Here is a 24,788-nt window from a genome sequence, read left to right as displayed (position 1 = left end):
AAACATAACATCCGACATCTTTCCATACTACTTGCACTAAAAAATAGAGCCAACAAAACAACGTAACAACAGTTTGGGCATGTTTGGTAAGCAACTCAAAAACTGTTTTTTAGTTTTTGAGTTGAAAAAATTGAAAACAAAAATTGAAAACATGTTTGGTAAAGTGTTTTCGGAAAAACTTTTCAAAAAATTTTGAAGTTGTTTTGGAAAAAAGTAAAGAAAACTGAAAATAAATAAAATGTGTTTTTGAAAAAAAATTTCTTCTCTTCTCTCCTCTTTCTCCTCATCTTCTCTTTTCATTCTTTCAAAAACAAAAATGAAAACTATACCAAACACTTTTTTCAGTTTTTTCACTTTCTCAAAAACAAAAATGAAAACTGTACCAAACAACTTTTTGAAAACAACTACAAAACAGTTTTTCAATACAACTACAAAAATTAGAAAATAGAAAACAAAAAACTTTTTGAGTTAACTACCAAACTTTTTGGTGTTCGAGAATTGAATTCCCAACATGGCATGTCGATGCAAATTCCCTCGAAAAAAAAAAGGGTATTCCGTAGACGAAATCAGCGAGGGAAACATATTTGTATATATTATGTGGACAAGAAGAAGAAGATCTCGAATGGATTTGATATTTGACGATCATTCTCAACAGACCCTGCATTCGATCATAGGATGAGGATCACGGGTTATCTCTTCTCTGCAACCACTATGAGGGCTTTAATGGATGATCGTGGGAAGCTTGAGACACTGCGATTCGTGGGTTTCGCTGCTGTAACCAAACCCCCCACATATATTCACCTCGCTTGTACTTACAGAGATTTAGTTAGAGCAGTGAACCAATATTTGTTCATAGTCCTTTTTGTGAATGATAATGTATATGTTTTCTACTAGTTCTTTGTCATCTCACCATTTACTCTTTTCTCTGGAACCTAGTTTAATAATAATAATAGATATCTTATTGAGACTTGTCAAGAAAGAAACGTTCTTTGATTACATTACTTGGGTTTTGGCTTGGGCTTGAATCTGGAACACCATTTCAGCAGAAGCTCTTCGATATCGGCGTCCATTCGAGTCCCGACTCCGCCCCAGACCAGCAAGTGAGGAAGGTCGCCGAGGGTCGAACCCGTAATTTCACGCACCTCCGTGAACCCAATCCTTCTGTAGAATTTCACCAGCTGAAAATTTTCACAAAATCAATCCTCGTTTGGGACCCGGTTTCAACAATCAAAATTGAAAATTCTCTATTGTGTTGGAACTTGGAAGCGTTTAGAAATCAATAAAAATTTAAGGGGAAAAAAGGTATAATCTTTAAGAAAATGAAATCTCAGTTATATAGTAGACTTACACTTTCTTCAATCCAAAGTCCAAACAACACGAAGAAAAAAAAAAAAAAAAAAAACCTCGACTACTCTAAGCTAACCTTTTGGTGGTAAAGAGGAGAGTCGTTGATGGCTAAGAGCTGGGCGGTGCGGCAGCCGGAATCGTAGCCGTGGCGGACTGCGACGGCTCCGATGAAGACTCCGATTCCGAAGATAGACTTTTTCATAGCCAGAGTTTCTCTCTTCAGCCTTATGGAGTCCAAATGGAGGACGGTTTTTCCGAGCCAGAACCTGACGATCCCCTCGGCTCGGCCCAGCTCGTTGCCGGTCTCCACGCTCTTGGCCGTGATTCTGAACAACGGTCCCAGGGTTCGGAGCGTGAGCTCCACCTTCTGAGCTCGCGAGCTTTCCAATATCTCCGACATGCTCGGCCAAGAAGAAGAAGAAGAATCGTTTAGTTGAATTCTTGCGAGTGAGAGTTTTGGGGTTGGACTCCTCAACAACGACGGTGCTTCCATTCTCTGATGCCTTCCTACCTTCTATTATTTCTGGCTTCTGGGCATGGCGATTTAGTTATCTCTTCACTGGAGGTTGAGTTTGGACACGTGGCATCTGCGTAACCTTCTATGGTTGATTTATTGGAATGTTTTTTTTATTACCTAGCCGTGCGAGTGAATATAAAATTCGAATAATAGCCGATTTAAACGTTGGATATTGTTTAATAGTAAAATGTTTAGTAAATTTTAAGTAAATAATCAAAGTTTGGTATATAAAAATGAATATTTATTAAAGATTTATATTTAAAGTGATTATTTACTTAAGATTTATCAAACATTGATTATCTAACAATGCAAACATTTAAATTAGCTATTTTTCTAATAAACCATTTATTTTATTGTTTTTATTTACTTGGATACTAGGAGTGAAAGAGCAATGAGTGTGTGCAAGTCAAAAATAAAGTTTTTACAATTAACGAATAGTAGTATAGACTTCAAGCGGAAATAATAGCGCTTAAGAATCAATGATAAAATGTTTCTTTTTAAAATAATACCTGGACAAATATTTAATAAAACAAATTATTGGTAACGATGAATTTACATCATCAAGAAACGTTTCTGGTTTATATAGTATTATTAAATCAGTGAAAAGTGTGAGCGGATTAATAACGAAGGACTATGCACGCTAAAGAACAAAGTTGAGTCGTTATTGAGTTTAACAAAAAAAATAAAAATAATAAATAAAAATAAAAAAAATTGCTGCGCCTGCGATTGAAACACCATTATTATAAATGACTTGATCAACTTTATGAAGAGAAAAAAATGAAGTTTTATACACTTCCCTTTGTAAAGAAAGAAGAGACATAACCTCACAAACAAATAAGATTAGTTCTATTCTACAAAACCAGAAGGCAAAAAGGGAAGAATAAATATGTATATGAGATAGCTGGGATTTCAGATTAAGTTAACCCAAAGAAGTTATAAGGTCTTTGAAATCGAAAACAAGCCAATCGGCGTTTTCTGCTACAGTCCCGCGAAGTTGAACTCCAGCGTAACAAATGAACATCTCAGCGCCTTCAGGTTGACGAGCCTATCGATAAATGAAGACAAACAAGAAAAAGAATTCAAGGCAAGAAATCTATTGGAAAATCGGAAAGTGAAACAGAGAGCCATACGATACATAGTAAAATCCTTTTTCTTTGGTAATCATTTTTGACAATTTTTTTTTTTTTTTTTTTTTTTTTTACTTTCTAGTACTTCCATGTGACTCAAACCCAAAAATTTGCTGGCACGTATAAGGATGCCAAGAAAGAAACAAATTGCTGCATTGGAGCTTTAATGTTTTCTATATCATTACATACCTCGAGATCCGTCGCTCCATCCCCAACCATGACCAAGGATTTGTAATCGTGTGCCTAAAAGAACAACACTTCAATCAGCTTCGCAAGCGAATTGCTCAGGACAACAAACAACATATATATATATATATATATATATATATATATTGAAAAACAAAATCCAGTAGACCAACCTCCTTTATTTGTTGCACTGCCTTTGCTTTTCCACCGCTCCGTGAGGTAGGCTCGTCAACGTCGAACCCAAGAAACTCCCCCGAATTTCCAAAGAGAAGTTGGTTAGCGAAGATGTTTTCGGTCGGTATGCCAAGGAGCGATGCAACAGGCTTCACATGAATATAAACAATTAGAATAAACACATAGAAAGTGCATAGAAATCAGTTCATTCTCTGTTATGATCTCATCGTCTAGTAAAGTACATTGATCATTTGACGGAACCCTCCTGATATCAGGTAAACATCGGTGTTATTGGCTCTCAGTTTCTTCACCAAATCATCAATACCAGGATTAAGCCTGCAAGGTGAAACAGTCGAAGACTCTTAAAAGTACTATTATTAAACTTTTGATTCAGAACCACGCAGAACCGGAAACCTCATCGCAGAGACGAATTTCAATTTCTAACTCCAATCTCTCCAACACATCCAATAAGAACCAATATTACAATTATATCAGTACATACATACATACCTCGGTGGTCTCTTTTCGAGAAATTCCTGAACTTGAGACAGGGAAGGTTTGAAGAGCGAGAGCCTGGCAGCCAAGGCTTCCTCGAAAGGCACCGAACCGCTCATCGCCCTGAAAAATCTCGAAAAAAAGAAAAAAAAAAAAAAAAAAAAACAGTAGAAAACTAATGAGAGATAAAAACAAACAATCATGGAAGAGAAAGCAGACGAAATGTGAGGACGAGCCAAAACCTGGCAGTCCAATCGGCCACGGCCTTTCCAGCTCCGCAAAACTCAGCGAGTTCGTCGATTCCCTCGTCCACGCACACAGTGCTGTCCACGTCGAAGCACACCGCACTGGCCTTCCTCCATAGCTCCAGAATCGCTGCAAATCACGCGCGCTCGGAAAAAATCTTTAGACTCGCTCGCCGATTACGAATCCTCGATTCTCTCGAATCGAGGCCGTTTGTTAGATAAATTAGAAGGTTTGGTGAGATTCGGGAAGAAGAAGACGAACCTTTTGAGGGCTGAGTGTTGTTGTAGCGACTGGGCGTCGAGGTCTCCAACGGCCGTACGGAAGCGGCGATGGAATCGGATGAGCTCATCCTCAGGCGATTTCCGTGCGGACGCGGAGCGAATTTCTGCGACAGTGGAGATGGAAGAGCGCGAAGACGAAGAAGCCGAGGGTGTGAGTGAGCTCCGACGATCTGGGAAGAGCCTTTTACGAGCAACCCTTCCATCGGAATATACCTTTCGCTCCGAGAATTCCAGTCGGATTTAACTTGTTACTGAGATTTTCTTGTCATCGAATCGACCAAGTTTATTTTATTTATTTAAAGAAGAAAATGAATAATTTCTTTCTCCACCAACCTTTTTTAGATCCAATAAAAGTAGATTCCCCTGAAGACACACGCTTCCTTTCTCGTACTTCGACTCACTGTCGTTTTGGGTTAGAAGTTCAACTGATTTTCTTTTCTTTTTTTAATAATACTCTTCTTTTTCTTTTCTTTTTCCTTTCTTTTTTTTTCACGAATTATTTTTTCTTCACAAATTTTATTTATTTCATTTAATTTAACTTAATTTATTTATCTGAAAACTTGAAAGCGATGCTAGAGAGCCATATTACGAGAACGCTAAAAATTGGTAGCAGAAAAAGGAAAAAAAAAAAGTAAAAAAAGAAAACTGTATATTTTTTTGTACTTCTATAATTCATATTGTTGATCGCATCGTAATATTTCATGGAATGAAACAGAATCTAACGACAGTTATTGCAATGAATGTAAATGTTAATAACAAATAAACCAAATCAATTGCAGAAATTATAATCACTAAACAAAAACTGAGCTCACATAGAAGAAAATAATAATAATAATAATAATAACTCCCTCAAAAAAAAAAAAAATAATAACACTGCGTATGGGCCGGGTATAAATGCCACAAGAAAATAGTGGGAGACTGCCACACACGTAACAATTTTGCATGTTTTTAGTACATAAAACAGAACAGAAACTACGCTATTTTTTTTTTTGTTAGACATTAAAAAAAGAAAAAGAATAATAACTAGGGACTGGTAGACAAAACTACATTTTGTTTAAATTATAGTACACGTTATTGTTGTCAGCAAATTCGCAAATGCAAACACATAACTCTATTACATAATTGGCACAAGGCAGGATTATTTACGGTCACTGTACAGGACAAGAAACCAAAGATTAGAATGTAAGTGGCTGATATTGCCCAAATTTGGTATCAGGGCTTTCAACACCGAGATTATTGGAAGTCACGGAAGCCTTGAAAATCCAAGCTCGAAGCATATATTCTAGTACTTCAATTTTGCTCGCTCAGTCCATCTGTCTGGGTATGAAACGCATAACTTAATTCCAATTTTACCGGCTGTCTCATCGCTGGAATTTCAAGAGCAATTCCATTATTTTCTATAGTTATAAATCCCCGGAATCACGGACGTCCGGCAACTTTTCTCAGGATTTTCACGGGCATTTCTAATTATTGGATTTTTTTTTGTACCGTTAAATAATATTTTGGAGGCATACCCTGAGAGAAACAAAGCAAAGCTACAAGCTCCGATTTCTCTTCACAAAGAACTGGTCAATTGGTATGTGGTTTCCTGCTTTTGGAGACAGCTTTGGCTTCTTCCGTTTACTTTCTTGCAGATTTTGATCTTTGCTGACAGCTCTGAGGAAAAAAAAACAATGATTTACAAGGGGCTTTCTTCACTCTTTAAATAATTTATGAGATAATACAAAAGAAATCAAGTAAATAATAATACCTATGCCTTAGAAGGGAATTTCGGTAGCCATTGCTAGATTCTTCCTCTTGCAGCTTCTCTGCGAGATGAAAATCGAAGTGCTCTTGTCTTTCCTCGACAAAATCCGGTGGCATCTCTATTCCGCATATGGAACACTTGTACTCATTCAACCAATAAAAAACCTCACTCTGATTGGACAAAGTGGCTGTCTCATCATCTTCGGCGTTGCCAACTCCACTCTGGATTCTGCTTTCGACCTGCATGGCAAAAAACGAGAAACATTTTATTCAAAACTTTCACTGTATTTTTGGTTTGACATGAAAGTAGTACTCTCCACTACATGGTGCTTCTAAACCGAAAAAAATCTCCCACCTTGTCTGAAGTTGCATCGTTCACGGAATTGTGAAAATTCTCGGTTGAATCGGGATTATTGTTGAAGGCGCACTTATCACTGTTTTCATTGTGATCCAAATGATCTCTATGATTGTCGCGTGGCTCGTAAGATTTGAATGAAAAGTCGGATTTTTCATCATTTGTGTATCCGTCACTAGTTTCTGAGCCAACGGATCTCTGATTGTCCACATCCTTCATAAAGGTGTCTCCTGATAAAATAAAGTTAGTAAGAGTCTTCTGGGTTGGATCAGTAGGAACTCCATCCTTGTCTTCATTCAGCTGAGAGACTCGCAATCCTGAAACAAAACTACTAAAAAATTGAGGCCCTTTAAAATGTTATATATATGTACATGCTAAGGGAAGTTTCAGATTTTGAAATGAATGCACAAATGAATCTAAATCTGTGCACAACGCTCACCGATCAGCCTCAATGAGATTGGAAGTTCTGCCTTTAGAAGCTTTGTTGCATGCTTCAAAATATCATCGTACGAGCAAATATACTTTTGCAAAGTCACAGCTCTTGTTCGAACCTGTAGATGACATGAATATCAGCTGAGCTCATGGCATCCAATGCACATCCACTGTATAATGAGTTATTATTCAAATAATAATGTATCACAGATATATAATATGTTAGAAGAACACAAAATTGTACACTCTCATTTGGTAGTTGTAAAAAAACAACCATGTTTACCTCAAAAGAGGCAGTTTTTATTTTAAGTGTTAATGTTTTCCCACAAAGATCTTCTTTGTTCATGTCTGTTGATAGAAGTTCTGCAAGTTCCTCTGCAAATTAAGAGTAGACAAAGTTTACTTTGATGAAATATCAAGGGAGTTCTTGAGATAAGTAAAGGGTGTAGTACTATCAGTCTACAGATTAAATGAAAACGATGAGAAAGAATTATATAGAAGTTACTAATCAATATTATGAGAGAGAAGAACTCCAGGTTGTATGTGCCACCAATTAAAACTAAATTCAAAATAGACATCTAATAACCATATACCTAATTTACGGTAAAAGAATGCTTCGTCTGCTGTGGCAGAAAATGTCCTCTCATTGCTAATACTTTTTCGAGACCTGACTTCTGGAGTGTCTGTCCCTCCAAGCCCAAGTCCCACAGAGAAAAAAAAATCTGCATTAGATTGTCAATGGAATATTAATCAAAGATATCAATATGGTACAGAATAGAATTTAAAAAAAAAATTATGGAATGCTGATATGAAAAAATGTATGCCATTATCAACTGATGTTCATTCATAAACTATATAATCGTCAACAATTTGGTTTGATGACAATCCCAGATAATAAACGGATAAATTGTAGAGTGATATATGACTTCATTCAAACTTCGATTCAAGGGATATTAGTTCTTCTTCGATGAAAACCATGGGTTGAGGATATCTTGATACAACTCACATTCTATGAATTCTTCGTGATTATCTTCCATGCTTCGATTTATACCTCTGATTTTATTCTATGAATTCTATTTCATGCTGGAAGAATCAGGAATGCAATAACGGGGTTAGAACCTGCACTGGAGTGTGAAAACAGCGCGCAGATGTAATTGCCTTTTTGAATGAGCTCCTCGCATGTACTGATTCCTAGACCATCCCTCAACATATGTTCTGTGACTTTCCCAATGCCTCCGATCTGGAAACAGAATAGTCAATGAGTTTTAGTGACAGGTTACCATTAAAGAAACATCATTAAACATATTGTAAATTTCTTACGATCCACAATTTCAAAACGTTGATTCTAAACGAATTACTGTACCTTCCGGATAGGAAGTGAAGATATAAATGTCATCACAGCCAACCGGTTATTTGGCAAAACAAACTGCCCATTCGGCTTGTTTATATCGGAGCAAACCTGAAAATAAAAAATTACAACAAAATATGTACAAAACGTGCTATAGGACTGCGACCGAACCAATTAAGTTTCACAGGATCTTATCAACTTCTGGGGGTACGACACTATGAAAATCGATTTGAGAAAAACAACAAAAGCCTGTTCTCGGTGGACTTTAGATTGGTTCATCATTCATCACACCTTCCTCAATGAATATAAATGTGATTCAGACAACATTACTCATGTGGTTTAATATTCTATAATGAGGTTCCTCGAGGAATCATCGTAAGTAGCCGGTTAGTAGTTAGTGAAAACCTTTGCAAGTAATCGGTTTGGTGCAACTCCAGCGCTGCATGTGAGACCCGTATCTTCGTACACACCGGCTCTGATTTCTTTGGCAATCTTCAGAAGAATCAAAGTGATAGTAAAATTACAAGGGGAAACACAATGTTAGAGGGAAAAGGTATACAATTAGACAATTAAGTTGGACGTACTTCCTCACCAGTAGTGCCTCTTTCCTTACAAACCTCAGTTACATCAAGATAGGCTTCGTCTAAACTAGCAGCCATGAAATTAGGATCATACTTCTCGAAAACTAACAAACAAACAAACAAACAAAAAATATGGTAATAATCAAGATAGTTAGCAATTAGTAGAGAGATTGAACAAAGATGACGCTTAAAGGAGAAACCATAAAGCTAACCTTTTCTTGTCAAATCACTATAATGGGTATACTTCTTGAAATCAGTAGGCACAAAAATTAACTCCGGACACAACTTTCGAGCAATGAAGCCAGGCATTGCAGCACGGACACCAAATTTCCTCGCCTATATTTTAAGCAAGCATTGTACAAGTAATTCAATTCACGCCATAGTTTTAAGTTCTAAACCTAAGGAGAGAATAAAACTCCATTAGGATGTTCCATAAGAAACTCATCCTCCATAATTACTCATCACTTAAGTTCTGGCAGACTTCAGCCAAGTACTTATCTCCAAATCCATATCAGCACAATTTGAAACACCAGGAACAATGAGATACCAATTATGAAAAGAAAAAAGATAATAAAAGTTCATTTTAGGCAAATTATACCTCATAGTTAGCGGTGGAGATCATAGAGAGACCACCAACGGCCATGGGTTTTCCATCCAAAGAAGGATTACTAAGTGTTTCGACCGCCGCATAGAAAGCATCCATATCAACATGTACCCAAACTCTCGATAGGTTCCGCCCTGCTTCCAACTCTATAATTCTTCTCTCCGCCAGCTATGGTAAAATGATAAAAAATAAAAAATAAAAAAAAGCCACAATATCAGATATCCTAACTTTTAAATATCGACCCATACGATAATTAGGGTTGAATAATCTAAGAGCTTCAAATTATGCTTCAAAATTTGGTAAAAGTCGGATAAAAAAAATTCCATTTTCATTCCTCTATTTGGTTTCAACACTTGTAAAGACAAATCCATGTTTCTTTTAAGCTTATTTAACGATTCTGATGAAAAAATTCTGACAGACTTCATAAAATTCGAATCGAATTTGTTTCGACCTTGTGCGCCGATAATTCTGACAGTGCTTATCGACATGTTTGTGCGGTGACACAATTGATGATCCGCAATTCTCCACTCATATAACAATAACTTGATCTTAAAGTCAAATATAAATCTTAGTACTATCCAATAAAAAAAATAGAAAAAGGAATTACGGAGTGGTAATGGGAGAGATCGGCGGTAGAGAGCTTGGCGGCGCGAGCTCGCATGGCGTCGATCTTCTGGCGGATGAAACCTTCCTTTCGCTCCTCGTTCTGGAAGTACTTCGATCCTTTGCTCATCTCGTACACTATTCTCTGCACTCTCTCTTTGTCAACCCCGTCCATGCCTTTTTTTTATAATTTGAAAAAAAAAACAAATTGTTAAAAAATAGGATCGCATAAGAAATGATCTATAATGGATGAACAACGAGCGTACCGGCTTTAGCGTTCGTGTATGCGGTGTGGTAGGACTGCCATGGCCGAGCATCTTCGCCGTTCTCCGCCATCGGAATGATTTTTTTATTGCTCTCTGATTTCTCCGATGTCCATCAGTGAGAGAGCGCGCCAAAAAATCCCCAAAGCCCTGAAAAATATAGGCTTATAATTGGGCTATTCTGGTCCGCTCTACGCAATTGTTTGGGCTCTTTTCAAACTTAATTCCCCAAATACTAATATAATTTATTTTATTTTTGGAAAATTGTCTTGACTAATAACAACTTTGATACTTTCAATTAAAATAATACCAACTATTTTTTTGACACTTTTATTAGTAATTGTAGACTTATATATCTACAATTATTGTTAATTATATACTTGTAAGTCCACAGTTTATGACAAATGTATACTTTAATGTCTAAAAATGAGTGTCCAGATGTATAAAATTTTCAAAGTAGTCAATGTTTGGTTATTTTGTGAAATAGTCAATAAACCACATTAACCCACTTGATCAGAAAAAAATTTAAATGAAGGATTACCAAAGATAACTTAATCAACAAAAATAAATAAATAAATGAAAAACATTACTATAGATAACTCTTCGATTAATAGATTAAAAAAATGCTCTAGAAATATTAAGAGATTTTCACAGTCGATCTTCACCGCTGATCTTCAACACCGAGTAAACCTGCGCAATTCTCCGCCAATCTCCACCGCCGATCCGTTTCGAGCCGCCAATTCTTCGACCGGAGACCTATAGTCGCCAATTCTTTTACAAATAAATCAAAATTAGTACGAATAAACTAAAATAACAAAAATAAACCGAAATTACACACACACACACACACACACATATATATATATATATATATATACGTATATATCATGATATTAACACAAATAAACCTGATTTACCAAAAAAAAAAACAGAAAATTAAGAAAATAGTCGATTTAAATATTTGACATTGCTAAATAGCCAACGTTTGGTAAATTTTAGTAAATAGTCACTTTCAGATGTAAATCTTAAATAAATAGACACTTTCATATATGTCAAACGTTTGAAATCTATTTACTTAAGATTTGGGTATGAAAGTGACTTTACCTAAAATTTATCAAACGTTGGCTATTTAATAATGTCAAACGTTTAAGTTGACTATTTTCCTAATGTACCAAAAAATAAACACAAATATACTGATCCGATTGTGGAAGAACCTTCAGGATAGACATAACGGACCGGCCCGCTGAAACCGATGCTTAGATGGATGAGATCTGGAATCTCCTCGAATGATCCTCGATCTGGACTGTTCAATCTCCATGGTCCGCGATCTCACCATTGATTTCTCGTCAATCAATAAATCTCAAACCCTAGGTTGTTATCCATAAATCCCAAACCCTAGGTGTTTGATATAATTGATTGCACGTGGTGGCAGAATCAATCAAAATCTTAGGTGTTGTGCCGATTGTACATAATGACATTGCCCTCATTATTGTACCACTAGTATAAGGGAGAAGATGAGATAAAATAAATAAAAGGGTTGGAACGAAATTATATAAAGGAAAAGAAACTATGACAGCGATCAGTAATTACGGTACAACAATATTTCGTGGTGTAATGGTTTGAGAGAGATAGAGAGCTATGTGAGGAAAGAGAGAATAATACCAAATATTAAAAGATTGGTTTTAGATTTTGAATAACTGATTGCTTAAAAAACTTGAAACAAAATCATTAATTGCCAAATATTAATTCACATAGCTCGTTTAAAAATTAGACCAATTAAATAAAAATAAAAAAGAGGCTAAAATCGGTAGAGTTTTCTTTGTTCAATCGCCAGTCAGATAAATTGACTATTTTACTAAAAAATTTAAAACATTAACTATTTTGCAATTTCAACATTTCAAGTTGGCTACTCCATATAATTTTTCTTTGTTAAATTATTATCATGATTTTTTTAGGTGAACATGATAATATTAAAAGTGACAAATCTAAACGATAAATGTGACATTATTAACATAAACGACTCAACATGTTGCTTTATTAATAATAATTATACAAGCAAAAAAGGAATATAAATGGAAATAAATATCATTTTATTGTCACCGTAACAAAAATTAAAAACTCTTCATAATCACCACTCGAATTGACTTAATCACTTAACACGTATCGTTTGCTTGAGTATGTATAAAATATACTAATATTAATTAGTAGGGGTGTGCAAAAAAACTGAACAACTGTAAATCGGATCGGACGACCAATTTTTTAAACCGCCGGTCCGATTTAAAACGGTTTTGTCTAATTTGGTCCGGTCCGATTTTGTGGACCGGTCTAAAACGGTCCGATCCGATTTAAAATTTTTAGACCGCGGTTTAAACCGGACCGGTGTTAATTTTTTAAGTTTTTTTATAAATAATTTTAAGACATTTGAATGAACTAATTTGAGTTGGACATCTTAATTAGTATATGTTTATGTAAATATTACAAAAAAAAAAAAAAAAAATCTTTTTGCTATTTTCTAATTGAATTTGTACAAAAAAAATTATAAAGATATTTAAAATGGTTTAAAACAGTCTAAACCGGACCGGACCAGTCTAATACAGTTTCATCCGGTTTGGTTTATTTTCTAAAATGGTCCGGTCCTATCTACAAATTTCAAACCATTTAAAATGATCTTGTCCTATTTAGATGCTGGTTTTAGATCGGACCGGATCGTGCACACCCCTAGTAATCATCTTTAGATACAAAAATATGCAACAAAAGAAAACATCCATCAAATTTTGAGTTGCCCTTGCTAATTTGAGTTATCTTTTTTTTTTTTTTAACTATTGTTATGATGAGAATTTACTAGAATAATCGTGACATCGAACATTCATGAAACACTGAATACCATAAGTTTGAGGTGTAACAAGTGAGGAACGACCAGGAACATAAGTTAAGTTTCGAGTATCGATAGGCAGAACCAAAAATATCGGAGAAATGCTCGGTATAGAAGAAGACTAGTCGAACAACACTTACAATGGCCACAGTTATTATAGCAGGTACTTCACACACGATATGAACGATTATTCAATAACCGTTTAAGATGTGGGAATTAGTCAACCTACGTCCAGCATGACCCTTGCCTATAAAAAGCACAAGACCCCCAACAAGAAAGGCTGGACACTCATGTCGTACAATACACTGACTATGCGCAACTTATCATCTTTATTCACCAATACTTTGAGTTTCCTTGTAATTTATACTTCTTATATTGAGATTCGTCTAATATAAAGACAATCTGATCTTCACACTCATTATAAGATTGAGCCTGTTCGGTATATATATGTGATCGTCGAGACAATTATCGTATCTATTTCTTGACATCAACAACTAGTATATGCCCTCATTTATAAATGTTTAAATGTTCTAAAATTGGATATAGAGCATTCAAATTTAATAAATTAATTTTTTAAATTTATATTACTGATTTTTTCTATACCCTTATATTCATTTTGTATACATATATACATATTAGTTGCAAAATCGAAAACTATACATATATTTATATTTTTGAATCTCAATATATCATGTATCTTGTTGTTTCTCTCTCCATCTCTCTCAAAGTCATCACAGTATATCCAAACTCATTCAAACTATAATGAATCATTGACAAACACAGCAAATGTACGATAATCAAAATTTTACAAAAATAATTAAATAAATAAGAAAAATATTATAAATTTCTTCATTAATCCAAATTGAATTGGTAAATTTAAATCAATGCTACAAATAGAAAAAAAAATGCCCAATAAATTTCTATAGACCAAGGCGACAATTGGACCAGTGTTTTTCTCGAAGTTTAGAAAGAAGTTTGAAAGAATTTTGTGCTACAGCAACTTTCTCCAAAATCCATAACTACATTTAGAGGGTCCAATTTTCTTTTATCCCCTAAAAGTAATTTGTAGGCACACTTGTAGATGCCTATAATTTTACAATTTCATTATACCAGCTTCTCAAATCACTAGTTTAGAAGATAATCATAAAATTTATGATTGGACGACTTAAACTTGAAAAAAATAAAATTAAACACGACGCTCATTATTTTTTTATCACGGTAATAAATTGATAATAAGGAGTGACGTGATTCTCTAATCTCTCAGCTCGAAGATTAGAACGTTGATAAAACAACACATATCTATAACTTATCTTTTGATTGGATGTACAATGCAAAAAAAAAAAACGTTTCGCCCGTCAGTTAATGCGACATATTATTCCAATAAAAAAATTTCTGTTTGAAGACCAATCCGCACACCTGACGGAGATTGGACGGACGAGTCAATCCGTTTGCCCATAATTACCACCGTCTTCAATAAAAATTAGCCGTTTTAGTTTTTACTATTGCCAAATTAGCCAAATTGACAACGCGAAAACATATTTCTCATCTTGTCTAGAATAGCTCATGACGTACTCTCAATACTTGTCTCGACTGTTTCATCCGAGGTCGCATTGAGTAGCTCCGATCGCATTATCGATGATAGAAAATGTAGTCTAGCTCCTGAAACGGTGAAGAAATTAACTGTTGGAAAAGATTGGCTTCTACATGATAAACGAGCTCAAGAGACGTTTGTTAACTTCGATCTCCTGTAGGATTTCGATTTCGATCTTTTAAGTTTGAACATTGATGATTAGATTTATATTTAGCTTTTAAGGAGGACGTTTTCAATACATTATTTTTTATTTCTCACTTTTATACGTTAGTCCTTATTTAAAGAAAATACTACATTTTAATTCTTTGAAATTATATTGATTTTAATTATTTTTTTAATGTATGGAAGTGGAAATTTCCGCCAATGGAATAGAAATTTCCCTTTCATTATCAATAGAATTTCGATCAACACTGAAAGAAATATAATTCCTACCCGTTAAAAGCAAAATTCCGTGCCCAATGGTAATGAAGTTACGTTTTCTACCCAATGTCTAGGTTTAAATAAATGTAAGGGTTATTGGCGGCAAAAATCCTTAAACTTATCCGCTGGATGCAGTTTGGTCCTCGATCTTTTTTTTCGTCGGGTAAAATCCCTAACTTTACATTAGTGTTTCGCCGTTACTTATTTTGAGAGTTACATTTAACGGTTTGCCACGTGTCAAAATCGTGTGCAACAAAATTAAAAGAATCAAATGTAATATGTATTCTATACATTTAAATACGGGAATTCTTATTTGATGGAATTCGATTGAAGAAAAAAAAAAGCCCCAAAATGAAACCTAGTTTTCCCAAAGCTCGATTTGGGAAGAATTAGAGCTCATCTTCACATCACGAAGTCGAACCCATGGACGAGGTGAACATGCGGCGATATTCATGCTACTGTGGTCTGCCGGCCGTGGAGTGGACGTCATGGACACAGTCGAATCCCGGGAGGAGGTTTTATAGATGCGTGAAGGGAAATGTAAGAAAAATATCACCCATTTGTTCGTGTTTTAAGTTCAACCTCTGAGGTTGGGTACCGTTAATTTTATTTTCCTTCCTGTTCTCAGGATGAGGATGTGTGTATTTTTTTCCTTTGGAAAGACCCTGAAATTTGCGCTAGAGCCAAGCAAATCATTCCCGGATTAATCAAGAAGAACAAGCTGGAGTGCGAGATAGTCTCACTTCGAGTTCGAATGGTTTGGCTGAAAAGAGTGTTATTTGCAAATGTGTTTCTGATGGTGGCTTTGTTTGTGTTAGTTGTAATTTTCTGGTTTGGTTGGTTGTAATGTTTTGGTAATGGTATTGACTGGTATTGGCTTTTTTTGGTAATGTCTGGCTGCTTGTAATGTTTTGGTAATGGTATTGACTAGTATCGGCTTGTTTTGGTAATGGTATTGACTGGTTGTGATGTCTGGTTTGATGATGCTATTGTATTGACTTGTATTAAGGACAATGTTTATTTTCTATTAACAGATTCTGGTATGGAACTTCTCTGTAATAATAATGGTTTTGCTAAATTTACCACGAGTACACTGTAAACATACAACAAGAGCTAGGGTGAAGAATATGAAAAACTTTACTGCACAGATAACAATTACCACAAATGCAGGTCACATAATTTATTTATCAGCCTTTAACAATCCTATAAAATCAGGAATAACATAACAAATCCTTCTCTTATAGTAGTCAAAAGCTATAAAGTGTTTATCACATACAACTTACAGCCTAATCATACTGATCTTTAAAATAAAAGGCAACTTAAATTCAGGTGACAATAGCAACTTAAATTCAGGTCACAAAATACATTTGGCCTATATATTCTGGTACAAAAGGCAACTTAAATTCTGGTACTATGGCCTAAATAAAACTGTCTCGGATGTAACATTTGGTTGCGATGAAGAAGTCTTGTCTTTTGCTTTCTGTTTCTTCATTCTCTCCTTTCTCTTAACAGTCTCTAGTGATGGATTTTCTTTAATTGGTCTGCCTCTCTTCTTCTTAACAATCATCTGCAATCAAACATACTATATGAGTCACATGTCAATCTCATACGTCTTCTAAAATTATATTAGTAACACATACCTTCTCAGATTGAGGATTGGTACATTTGACTCGTGAATGTCCAGCTTGGCCACACCTACTGCAGTGGTTCACTCGACCCTTCCTCGAATGCTTTGTAGCATAATCTGCATAAGGACCAAAACCTGCAGAAACAGAAAACATACCATAACTGAAGTAAACTATAAATACAACATAACTGAACTAAAATATAAATATAACTATAACTACAACTAACCTGGAGCTGGTTAATCGTTACTCCTGTTTCTCTTCTTCTTGGGCCTACCATGTAGTCCTAGTTCAGGGGGTGGAAGAATAGGGTTCAGTCCAGGCTCAGGCCATTTATCAGGGCTGGTCATTGGTTCTATGACCCCACTATACGCAGCCACATAAGCCTCACGCTTATACCAAGCATCAGTGAAGTCATGGACATCTAATCCTGACGACCAAATACATGATAATGCGTGCGGGCATGGTATGTCAGATAGCTGAAATATCCTGCAAGTGCAAGTCTTTGCCCTTAAATCTACCATAAACGTTTCAGAGCCCATAAAAGTAACCTGAAACTTTGCATTCCATGTCAATGTTGATTGACAGAACCTTGCAACATTCTTATACTTCTCTGTCAGTTTCAAAATTTGTTTGCCAACCGGCTGAACCCACTTCTGTACAACTTGCCTCTTTGCCTCAAATCTAACCATAAGCAAAAACCTTATCTTCTCCAAAAGAGTGACAATAGGCTTGTCTCTTGCAGGTAGTATGGATGAGTTGAAACTTTCACAAAGGTTGTTAAGTAACATGTCACACTTGACATTGTCTCTGAAATGAGATTTTGTCCACTCTCTTGGATCCTTCGACGCCAGCAACTCATACGCCTTCACATCTTCTTGTTTAAGTTCACTCATATTTTTATTGAACTCGGGAACTGTAGAGGCTCTAGCACATCCCCACAACATTTGTTTCAACAGCAATCCACCGTGATCCTTCTTGAAATTTGCATGTAGATGTCGAACACAGAATCGCATTTCAGCTCCTGGGAACACGTCTGTAACAGCTTTCTCTAATCCTTTTTGCCTATCACTGATCAGTGTAAATACACTCGGGTTATGAATGTCAAGATCTTCACTCAAGAGTGTCATAAACCAAGTCCAAGTTTGTGTGTTCTCTTTCTCAACTACTGCATAGGCTATAGGAAACTGTGAATTGTTTGGATCAATAACAACAGCAGCTAGTAGCATTCCCTTGCAATACCTTTTAAGAAAACAAACGTCAAAACCAATCACTGGTCTACATCCCCTATTGAACCCTTCCTTACAAGCCGTCATGCATATATAGACCCGTTCAAACACTCTTTTGCCATTAACCATTTTTGTTTTTAGAAGAGCAGTGGTCCCGAGATTTGTAGCCTTCAATTCCTTGCAATAATCTTCCAAAACGGCGTATTGGTCTTTCACAGATCCCTCTAAGACTCGTCTTGCATTCTTCTTGGCTCTGTAGAACATGGACTTCGTCACATTTGTGAACTTTGCTGCAGCGCTCAATTCCTTGAAGCTCTGATAATCTAGATTCGGGTTCAGTCGAAAATAATCCAGAAAATGATTGGCAAGCCATGTACTGGTGACCAACTTATTATCAAATACTATCCCACAATCGTGCTTATCAATCAACGTATTGATTCTCACTGTCTTATTATCCGAATTAAGAACCTTTGCGTACATTACCCATTTGCACCCATTTCCTTTGCAGTTTGCCCTTAACCTAGTACTATCGTTATGGTAATAAACGAATTCCCTGTCCAACTTTATGAACTCCTCTCTTAGCATACGTCTCAGATGGACAATTGATGGAAATTGCATACCTAGCCTGAATTTGAAATAAGCCATGTTTGAGTGTGGGTTAAACTCTCTCTTCTTAATCATCGTCTCACCTTCGTCATCGCTGTGGAGGCTTTCAAGTTCACTCTCAGACTTAAACCCTTCAGAATCTTCATTTTAATGATCGACATCGTTGCACGCCTCATTAACCGACGACCACCATTGTTGGGGATGGTTTGTGTACGTCAAATCCTCTTCTTGCTCGTCTTGGTCTGCGTACTCCTCCTCTTCGAGTTCAAAATCGTTGCCGTTGTCACGCTGATGATCTTCGGCCATCATCGATGTCAATGGAGGATTGTGGGATTTGAAACTTTTCTACTCTTGTTTGAAGTTTGAATGAGTGATGCATGGCAAACTGGGCTATAGTTTCAAGTATGTTGAGATCACCGAAATGAACAAAAGAATAGTGTTTTCTGAGTGGAATCGACCTAGTAAACAAGACCCACAAAGTGGGATCTCGGGATTTAAGCCGAATTCTGACGTTTAGGCTTTCAAAATGACGTTTTGTGTTCTTCTCAATTAATTTAATTATAGCTTTTATTATTGTGTTTAAGTAGATTTAATTTATGCATTAATATTCAGTTTTGGATTATGAAAAGTCTCTTGATGAATCTATAAATCATGAGCACCTATTTTGTAATGGATAGATTATGAATGAACATTTGTGAAAACACTTTTGTGAGAAAATACTCTCTAATTTCTTAGGTTCTAAATCGTTGAACTTATCAAGGCAAATAACTTTGTGGCGTTCTTCGAGTTCTAGACTTATCAATAGTTTCATTCCATAGACTATTGTGGCGTCTTTCATTCCCCCCTCAATCTTATCAATAGTTCAAATTACAAACTATTGTGGCGATTATCACTCCACCCAAAACACCAAACCGACCATTCCTTTTAACCTATCCAAAAACCACCAAAAATTTCCTACAACAACAAAACCGCAAACCTTCATCCAAATTGAAGCAAAGACTTATTGAGGCAACCCACGTAATTCCGCAACGATTTGAGCTTCGTTCATCGCAAAGGCAGCGAGGTTCTCATCATTTGGTATCAGAGCCGAAGACGATCGTGAATCATGCAACTTTTTGTTGGGTTCGTTGAAGACTACCCCATGTCATACGTGTTCAATGACGACGTTGAAGATGAAGAACATTTTTTTGAGCCATTGGGTGATCCAATATACGACGAGGAGCTCCATGACGAGGAATTCAACGACGAATTGATTTTCCAAAAATATAACATCAAAGAGCCAATATTTGACTATCCGATCTTCGAAGAGCTAATCTTTGACAAAGACGAGGAAGACACGAAGATATCTCTTTCTCCAATTATCAATCAATCCGATGGAGGTGATACAATTTTCGTTGACGTCTCTTATTTATTTGAGGTTGAATTGAGTATTTTGGAGTTCATCAAAATTGTCATTCTTCATTCGCACCACTTAAGAATGCATCGAATTCGAGGACGAATTCTGTCAAACACGGGGAGAATGATGCAGGGCAAACTGGGCTATAGTTTCAAGAATGTTGAGATCACCGAAATGAACAAAAGAATAGTGTTTTCTGAGTGGAATCGACCTAGTAAACAAGACCCACAAAGTGGGATCTCGGGATTTAAGCCGAATTCTGACGTTTAGGCTTTCAAAATGACGTTTTGTGTTCTTCTCAATTAATTTAATTATAGCTTTTATTATTGTGCTTAAGTAGATTTAATTTATGCATTAATATTCAGTTTTGGATTATGAAAAGTCTCTTGATGAATCTATAAATCATGAGCACCTATTTTGTAATGGATAGATTATGAATGAACATTTGTGAAAACACTTTTGTGAGAAAATACTCTCTAATTTCTTAGGTTCTAAATCGTTGAACTTATCAAGGCAAATAACTTTGTGGCGTTCTTCGAGTTCTAGACTTATCAATAGTTTCATTCCATAGACTATTGTGGCGTCTTTCATTCCCCCCTCAATCTTATCAATAGTTCAAATTACAAACTATTGTGGCGATTATCACTCCACCAAAAACACCAAACCGACCCTTCCTTTTAACCTATCCAAAAACCACCAAAAATTTCCTACAACAACAAAACCGCAAACCTTCATCCAAATTGAAGCAAAGACTTATTGAGGCAACCCACGTAATTCCGCAACGATTTGAGCTTCGTTCATCGCAAAGGCAGCGAGGTTCTCATCAATGAGATTATCGAGCTTTTTTCTATTTGATGTTTTATTTTCAACTTCTTAAATTTTAAACTTTATTTGTTGTTTTATTATGTGAGAAAAATAAATTTGCATTCTGAATCTATGTTTCATCTTAGCCTTCCACGTAATCAGAGGAGTAACGGCGAAACACTATTATAAAATTAGGGATTTTACCCGACGAAAAAAAAGATCGAGAATCAAACTGCATCCAGCGGATAAGTTTAGGGATTTTTGCCGCCAATAACCATGTAATATTTTTTCTACCGATCCTCGGAGATTATAAAACGTGATGTGATGTGTGCCTGGTTGGCGAGTATTCAAAACGTGAGGATCTCTTTTCTTTATTACCATTATTTTTTGGCAGCCGTGATATTTATAATCCGTCTGAATCTAGACGTGACATTATTAATGGAAAAAGCCCGCATGTATTCAGCCCATATTTTAATAAAAAAAAAGGGGAAAAAAAGAAAGAAAAGAGAAAAAATATAATTTATTTTAGCAGTGTTGTAACTTGTAACTTGTAACTTTTAAGAAAGGTCACCTTTGCTTTGCTTGCGCATAATATATACATTTATAAATCAGCATACACACCAAACAAAGATAACACATACAAAAAAATAAATAAACAAAAACATAATCAAGAATGACGCTTGGATTTTATTTTAATTTTTAACTAACATTTTTAGAACATGCACTATACAATATTACGGCCATAAACATATTCATAATCAAGAATGACGCGATTCTCAAAGCCTCTCAGGCTCAGCTTAAAAAGTCTCTCTAACTTTGACACCTTATATTTCTGAAACAGAAAACCAATAACCACCACGAAAATTTCCAAAATCTATGTATTCTTGGCTATACTTTCGCTTTACTTTTTTTTTTTTTTTTTTTACCTATTCTCCGAGGGTTAATCTTGTAAGTTAATTAATTACTCGATATTTATTAAGTGTATATTCTCCGATTCCACGAGACAATGTTCGCGATTGGAGCGAAATCAGTGGTGGCAGGATCGTCTACGCGAGGCCTCAGCGTTTCCATTGAACCGCCATCGTCGTTCTCTTCGAGCTCTCGCAAGAGGCCCGCTCTGCTGAGCTTCTCCGATTCCTCGCCGGCGAGTCGTCCGAGCCCGAGGTTTTTTTGCCGCGTCGTCAAAGCCATGTCGGAGGGTTCGACATTTGCGACCTTGAGCGACGAGGATTTGAGCGCTAATGGACGCCCTGCGAGTCAGGGTAAATTGCGTTGTCTCGATTTTCTTTACTTTGGTCGATTGATGAGAAATTTACGGGGAAAAGAAAGAAAAAGAAAATTCTAACTTGATCAATTAAAATTGTGCTGTTTTGGGTCAAAATAAACATAGAATTTTATATTGAGAATGTGAAATTCGGTTTGAATTTGTCAAATTTCACGTATATACATATATATATATATATATATATATATATATTTTAATACGGTGCTTGTTATATTAACAATTATTTTATAATTGGAATTCGGATTAGGTAAAAACCAGAGCTTGTTGTCAAGTGTTGGGAATTCAACCAATATTAAGTGGCATGAATGTTCGGTTCAAAAAGCTGAAAGGCAAAAGCTACTCAAACAGAAAGGCTGTGTTATTTGGATCACAGGTCTCAGTGCTTCAGGTTTGTTTGATTTTTCACAATCACCATATTGCTCCATTGTTTGATATGATTGGCGTCCAAAGGATATTGGATGGGTTTTGAGAAGTATTTTAATCAAAGTTTCTATGCCCTTGAAACGAAAATATAAACTTACATCGGCGGGACCTGAATTTTATGTTCTTGATCTCGCGTAAAATCAAAAAAGCGATCAGAATTCGAACACGCCGCGTTTTACTGGGAAGGATCAAACCATGTTCCGAAGAACTCTTTGTGGAAATGAATATATTTATATCTGTGTTTTAACATTTGAAGTCGGATATTAGGGAAGAGCTCGGTGGCTTGTGCACTGAGTCAGATTTTGCAGTCCAATGAGAAACTCTCCTATGTCCTCGACGGAGATAATGTCAGGCACGGCCTGAATCGTGATCTTACTTTCAAAGCTGAGGACCGTGCAGAGAACATAAGGAGAATCGGTAAGTTTTTTCTTATTTTAATTTTTGATGTCATATATCTATCCATACAATTTTATCTATGGTCACTCTTGGATTGTTAGCTTCAGTTGGCTAATGGTTTTTTTTTTCTTCGTAAATTACAGGTGAGGTGGCAAAGCTCTTTGCCGATGCTGGAGTTATTTGCATAGCAAGTTTGATTTCTCCGTATAGAAGAGATCGCGATGCTTGCCGGGCTTTGCTTCCCAAAGGGGATTTCATCGAGGTTAGAGCTACTACTCAGTTTGAAACTGTTTATTATTTCTACCCAAGAGAAATAAAAGCTATGTGTGAAACTAGTATAAAAAATAAATTTGAATTGCAACAGGTCTTTATGGATGTACCAATTGAAGTTTGCGAGGAGAGAGACCCGAAAGGGCTTTATAAGCTTGCACGTGCAGGGAAAATCAAAGGTAATTTCGGATTCTCATTACCATATCTGATAAGCGAACTACTTGTTCAGAAATGTTGACCTTTTTATTATTTATAATTTTTTTTTTTATATTCCTGCTTGAACTCAAATTTCAGTGTGCGATATTGTTACAAGTTTAGGATTTTCACTCTGAGAATGTCTGTGGCCAAACTTAAAACTTGCATGTAGACAAAAAAATAATAACGCAAAAATCCTCATATGGACATTTCTAGGTGCTTTGGTCTCTGTTATGAGTTATTGGACTTCTTGCATTACGAATCTGACAATAATCTGGAAGTTGTAATAGGATACTCACTGTTTGAGCGACTGAACTTCTAGAATTGAAGGATTTAACAGGGTAATAGAGAGGATTTTAGAAGAGAGAGAAAGAAACTAGAGAGAGATAAGAAACCATTCATCTCATTGCAAAATTTCCACTTCGTTCCATTAGCACCACCCTTATCAGGAACTTGACTAACCAAGTAACACAATTAGATATTCTAGAAAAAGGCTATATTAGTTTAGATTGTATCATCTTGTGTTTGATTTGTATAAATTTTCACAGGTTTTACAGGGATTGACGATCCATACGAGTCACCCCTGAATTGCGAGGTACATACAACTGCCTTGTAAAAAAATAGACCGAGGCTTGAAAATATAGTCTCGAAATACTCTCTTTGTTGCTATACAGTCAGCAAATTTTACAGGATCAAAGACCAGTTAATTACAAGAACCACATCGGCTTTTTGACTATATGCTCTCTTTACATGGATTTTTGACTAATTTTTGTTTTGCTTTGATCAGATAGTACTAGCTCACAAAGAAAACACATCGGCTTCCCCGTGTGAGATGGCCGAGAAAGTGATCTCCTACTTGAACGAAAAGGGTTTTCTTCATGCGTAAGGTTGACACTTCTGGTCTCTTGTCCTTCCTTTTCACAGTGCTCAAAATTCTTTTCGGAAAGCAATTTGATTATATAGGAATCACTAATCCCCCAAGCTACAGTGGATTCCATGTGAGAGCTAAAGATAGAGGCAAAATTGTTCCCTGGTGTTCTGTATTTTGTTTTTTTATCAATGTTTTTATTTTTCTATTTCACAATTAAAATCCCCTTTAAATTTTAGTCCTGGTTGTATATAACGTGGAAAAAAATGTTGAATAAGATAAAAATGTCGGTTCTACTATATCATACTAGACTACGTTCAATGTAATTAGTTTCAGAACTTGTTATGTACTCTTAAGACAACCTGAGAATCAATTAGTTCATATAGCTTGATATGATGGTATAAAAATGAAATTAACTTAAACTGCCGAGTTATATGATATAAATAGCCTAAACTGGCCCGAAATGCTAAACATAAGGCAAAATATGGATGATGTCATTTTGT

General features: G+C 35.8%; 4 protein-coding genes and 1 pseudogene across 4 annotated transcripts; 1 reads left to right on the top strand and 4 right to left on the bottom strand.

The window, feature by feature from the left end:
- Positions 1 to 489: 489 nt before the first annotated feature.
- Positions 490 to 1,976, bottom strand: LOC149389082 (uncharacterized). Its single transcript, XM_089623865.1, has 2 exons — positions 1,424 to 1,976; positions 490 to 1,178 (listed from the first exon to the last, which is right to left on the bottom strand). The coding sequence occupies exons 1-2, from the start codon at positions 1,838 to 1,840 to the stop codon at positions 999 to 1,001; spliced, it is 597 nt and encodes a 198-aa protein (XP_089479991.1). The 5' UTR covers positions 1,841 to 1,976; the 3' UTR covers positions 490 to 998.
- Positions 1,977 to 2,569: 593 nt separating this feature from the next.
- On the bottom strand, positions 2,570 to 4,762 carry PSP (3-phosphoserine phosphatase). The gene is made up of 8 exons (XM_089621489.1): positions 4,707 to 4,762; positions 4,354 to 4,624; positions 4,089 to 4,221; positions 3,862 to 3,969; positions 3,594 to 3,687; positions 3,351 to 3,500; positions 3,181 to 3,234; positions 2,570 to 2,909 (listed from the first exon to the last, which is right to left on the bottom strand). Exons 2-8 carry the CDS (start codon positions 4,574 to 4,576, stop codon positions 2,784 to 2,786), a joined length of 888 nt encoding a protein of 295 aa, XP_089477615.1. The 5' UTR covers positions 4,577 to 4,624; positions 4,707 to 4,762; the 3' UTR covers positions 2,570 to 2,783.
- A 417-nt stretch (positions 4,763 to 5,179) lies between these two features.
- LOC149389080 (DNA/RNA polymerases superfamily protein) lies at positions 5,180 to 10,472 on the bottom strand. Its single transcript, XM_089624230.1, has 14 exons — positions 10,309 to 10,472; positions 10,047 to 10,219; positions 9,434 to 9,607; positions 9,048 to 9,171; positions 8,839 to 8,939; positions 8,660 to 8,746; positions 8,270 to 8,365; positions 8,026 to 8,146; positions 7,500 to 7,628; positions 7,190 to 7,281; positions 6,914 to 7,025; positions 6,475 to 6,791; positions 6,124 to 6,359; positions 5,180 to 6,029 (listed from the first exon to the last, which is right to left on the bottom strand). The coding sequence occupies exons 1-14, from the start codon at positions 10,376 to 10,378 to the stop codon at positions 5,909 to 5,911; spliced, it is 1,953 nt and encodes a 650-aa protein (XP_089480356.1). The 5' UTR covers positions 10,379 to 10,472; the 3' UTR covers positions 5,180 to 5,908.
- A 481-nt stretch (positions 10,473 to 10,953) lies between these two features.
- Positions 10,954 to 18,954, bottom strand: LOC149389079 (uncharacterized; annotated as a pseudogene).
- A 2,824-nt stretch (positions 18,955 to 21,778) lies between these two features.
- On the top strand, positions 21,779 to 24,584 carry LOC149389078 (adenylyl-sulfate kinase 3-like). Its single transcript, XM_089624421.1, has 7 exons — positions 21,779 to 22,110; positions 22,381 to 22,521; positions 22,824 to 22,973; positions 23,096 to 23,214; positions 23,317 to 23,401; positions 23,966 to 24,012; positions 24,205 to 24,584. Exons 1-7 carry the CDS (start codon positions 21,855 to 21,857, stop codon positions 24,301 to 24,303), a joined length of 897 nt encoding a protein of 298 aa, XP_089480547.1. The 5' UTR covers positions 21,779 to 21,854; the 3' UTR covers positions 24,304 to 24,584.
- The last annotated feature ends 204 nt before the right edge of the window (positions 24,585 to 24,788 follow it).

Source organism: Urtica dioica, chromosome 8, assembly GCF_054948205.1.
Source record: "Urtica dioica subsp. dioica isolate 48M chromosome 8, U.dioica_male_clone48M_v1_H2, whole genome shotgun sequence".
In the NCBI taxonomy this organism is placed as follows: Eukaryota; Viridiplantae; Streptophyta; class Magnoliopsida; order Rosales; family Urticaceae; genus Urtica; species Urtica dioica.
Note: the sequence above shows the minus strand (reverse complement) of the source record. Positions and strands in the feature narration are given on the sequence as shown.

What these genes read in the sequence shown, in the direction of transcription:
- LOC149389078 (XM_089624421.1), top strand. Translation starts at nt 21,855, where the DNA reads ATGTTCGCGATTGGAGCGAAATCAGTGGTGGCAGGATCGTCTACGCGA. An exon ending in TGGACGCCCTGCGAGTCAGG is followed by an intron (nt 22,111 to 22,380) that starts GTAAATTGCGTT and finishes AATTCGGATTAG; the next exon opens with GTAAAAACCAGAGCTTGTTG. An exon ending in AGAGAACATAAGGAGAATCG is followed by an intron (nt 22,974 to 23,095) that starts GTAAGTTTTTTC and finishes CGTAAATTACAG; the next exon opens with GTGAGGTGGCAAAGCTCTTT.
- LOC149389080 (XM_089624230.1), bottom strand. Translation starts at nt 10,378, where the DNA reads ATGGCGGAGAACGGCGAAGATGCTCGGCCATGGCAGTCCTACCACACC. An exon ending in TCTCCACCGCTAACTATGAG is followed by an intron (nt 9,172 to 9,433) that starts GTATAATTTGCC and finishes CTTAAAATATAG; the next exon opens with GCGAGGAAATTTGGTGTCCG. An exon ending in AATCTCATTGAGGCTGATCG is followed by an intron (nt 6,792 to 6,913) that starts GTGAGCGTTGTG and finishes GTTTTGTTTCAG; the next exon opens with GATTGCGAGTCTCTCAGCTG.
- LOC149389082 (XM_089623865.1), bottom strand. Translation starts at nt 1,840, where the DNA reads ATGGAAGCACCGTCGTTGTTGAGGAGTCCAACCCCAAAACTCTCACTC. An exon ending in CTCCTCTTTACCACCAAAAG is followed by an intron (nt 1,179 to 1,423) that starts GTTAGCTTAGAG and finishes GAAAATTTTCAG; the next exon opens with CTGGTGAAATTCTACAGAAG.
- PSP (XM_089621489.1), bottom strand. Translation starts at nt 4,576, where the DNA reads ATGGAAGGGTTGCTCGTAAAAGGCTCTTCCCAGATCGTCGGAGCTCAC. An exon ending in GTGGCCGATTGGACTGCCAG is followed by an intron (nt 3,970 to 4,088) that starts GTTTTGGCTCGT and finishes GAGATTTTTCAG; the next exon opens with GGCGATGAGCGGTTCGGTGC. An exon ending in ATGGAGCGACGGATCTCGAG is followed by an intron (nt 2,910 to 3,180) that starts GTATGTAATGAT and finishes ATTTATCGATAG; the next exon opens with GCTCGTCAACCTGAAGGCGC.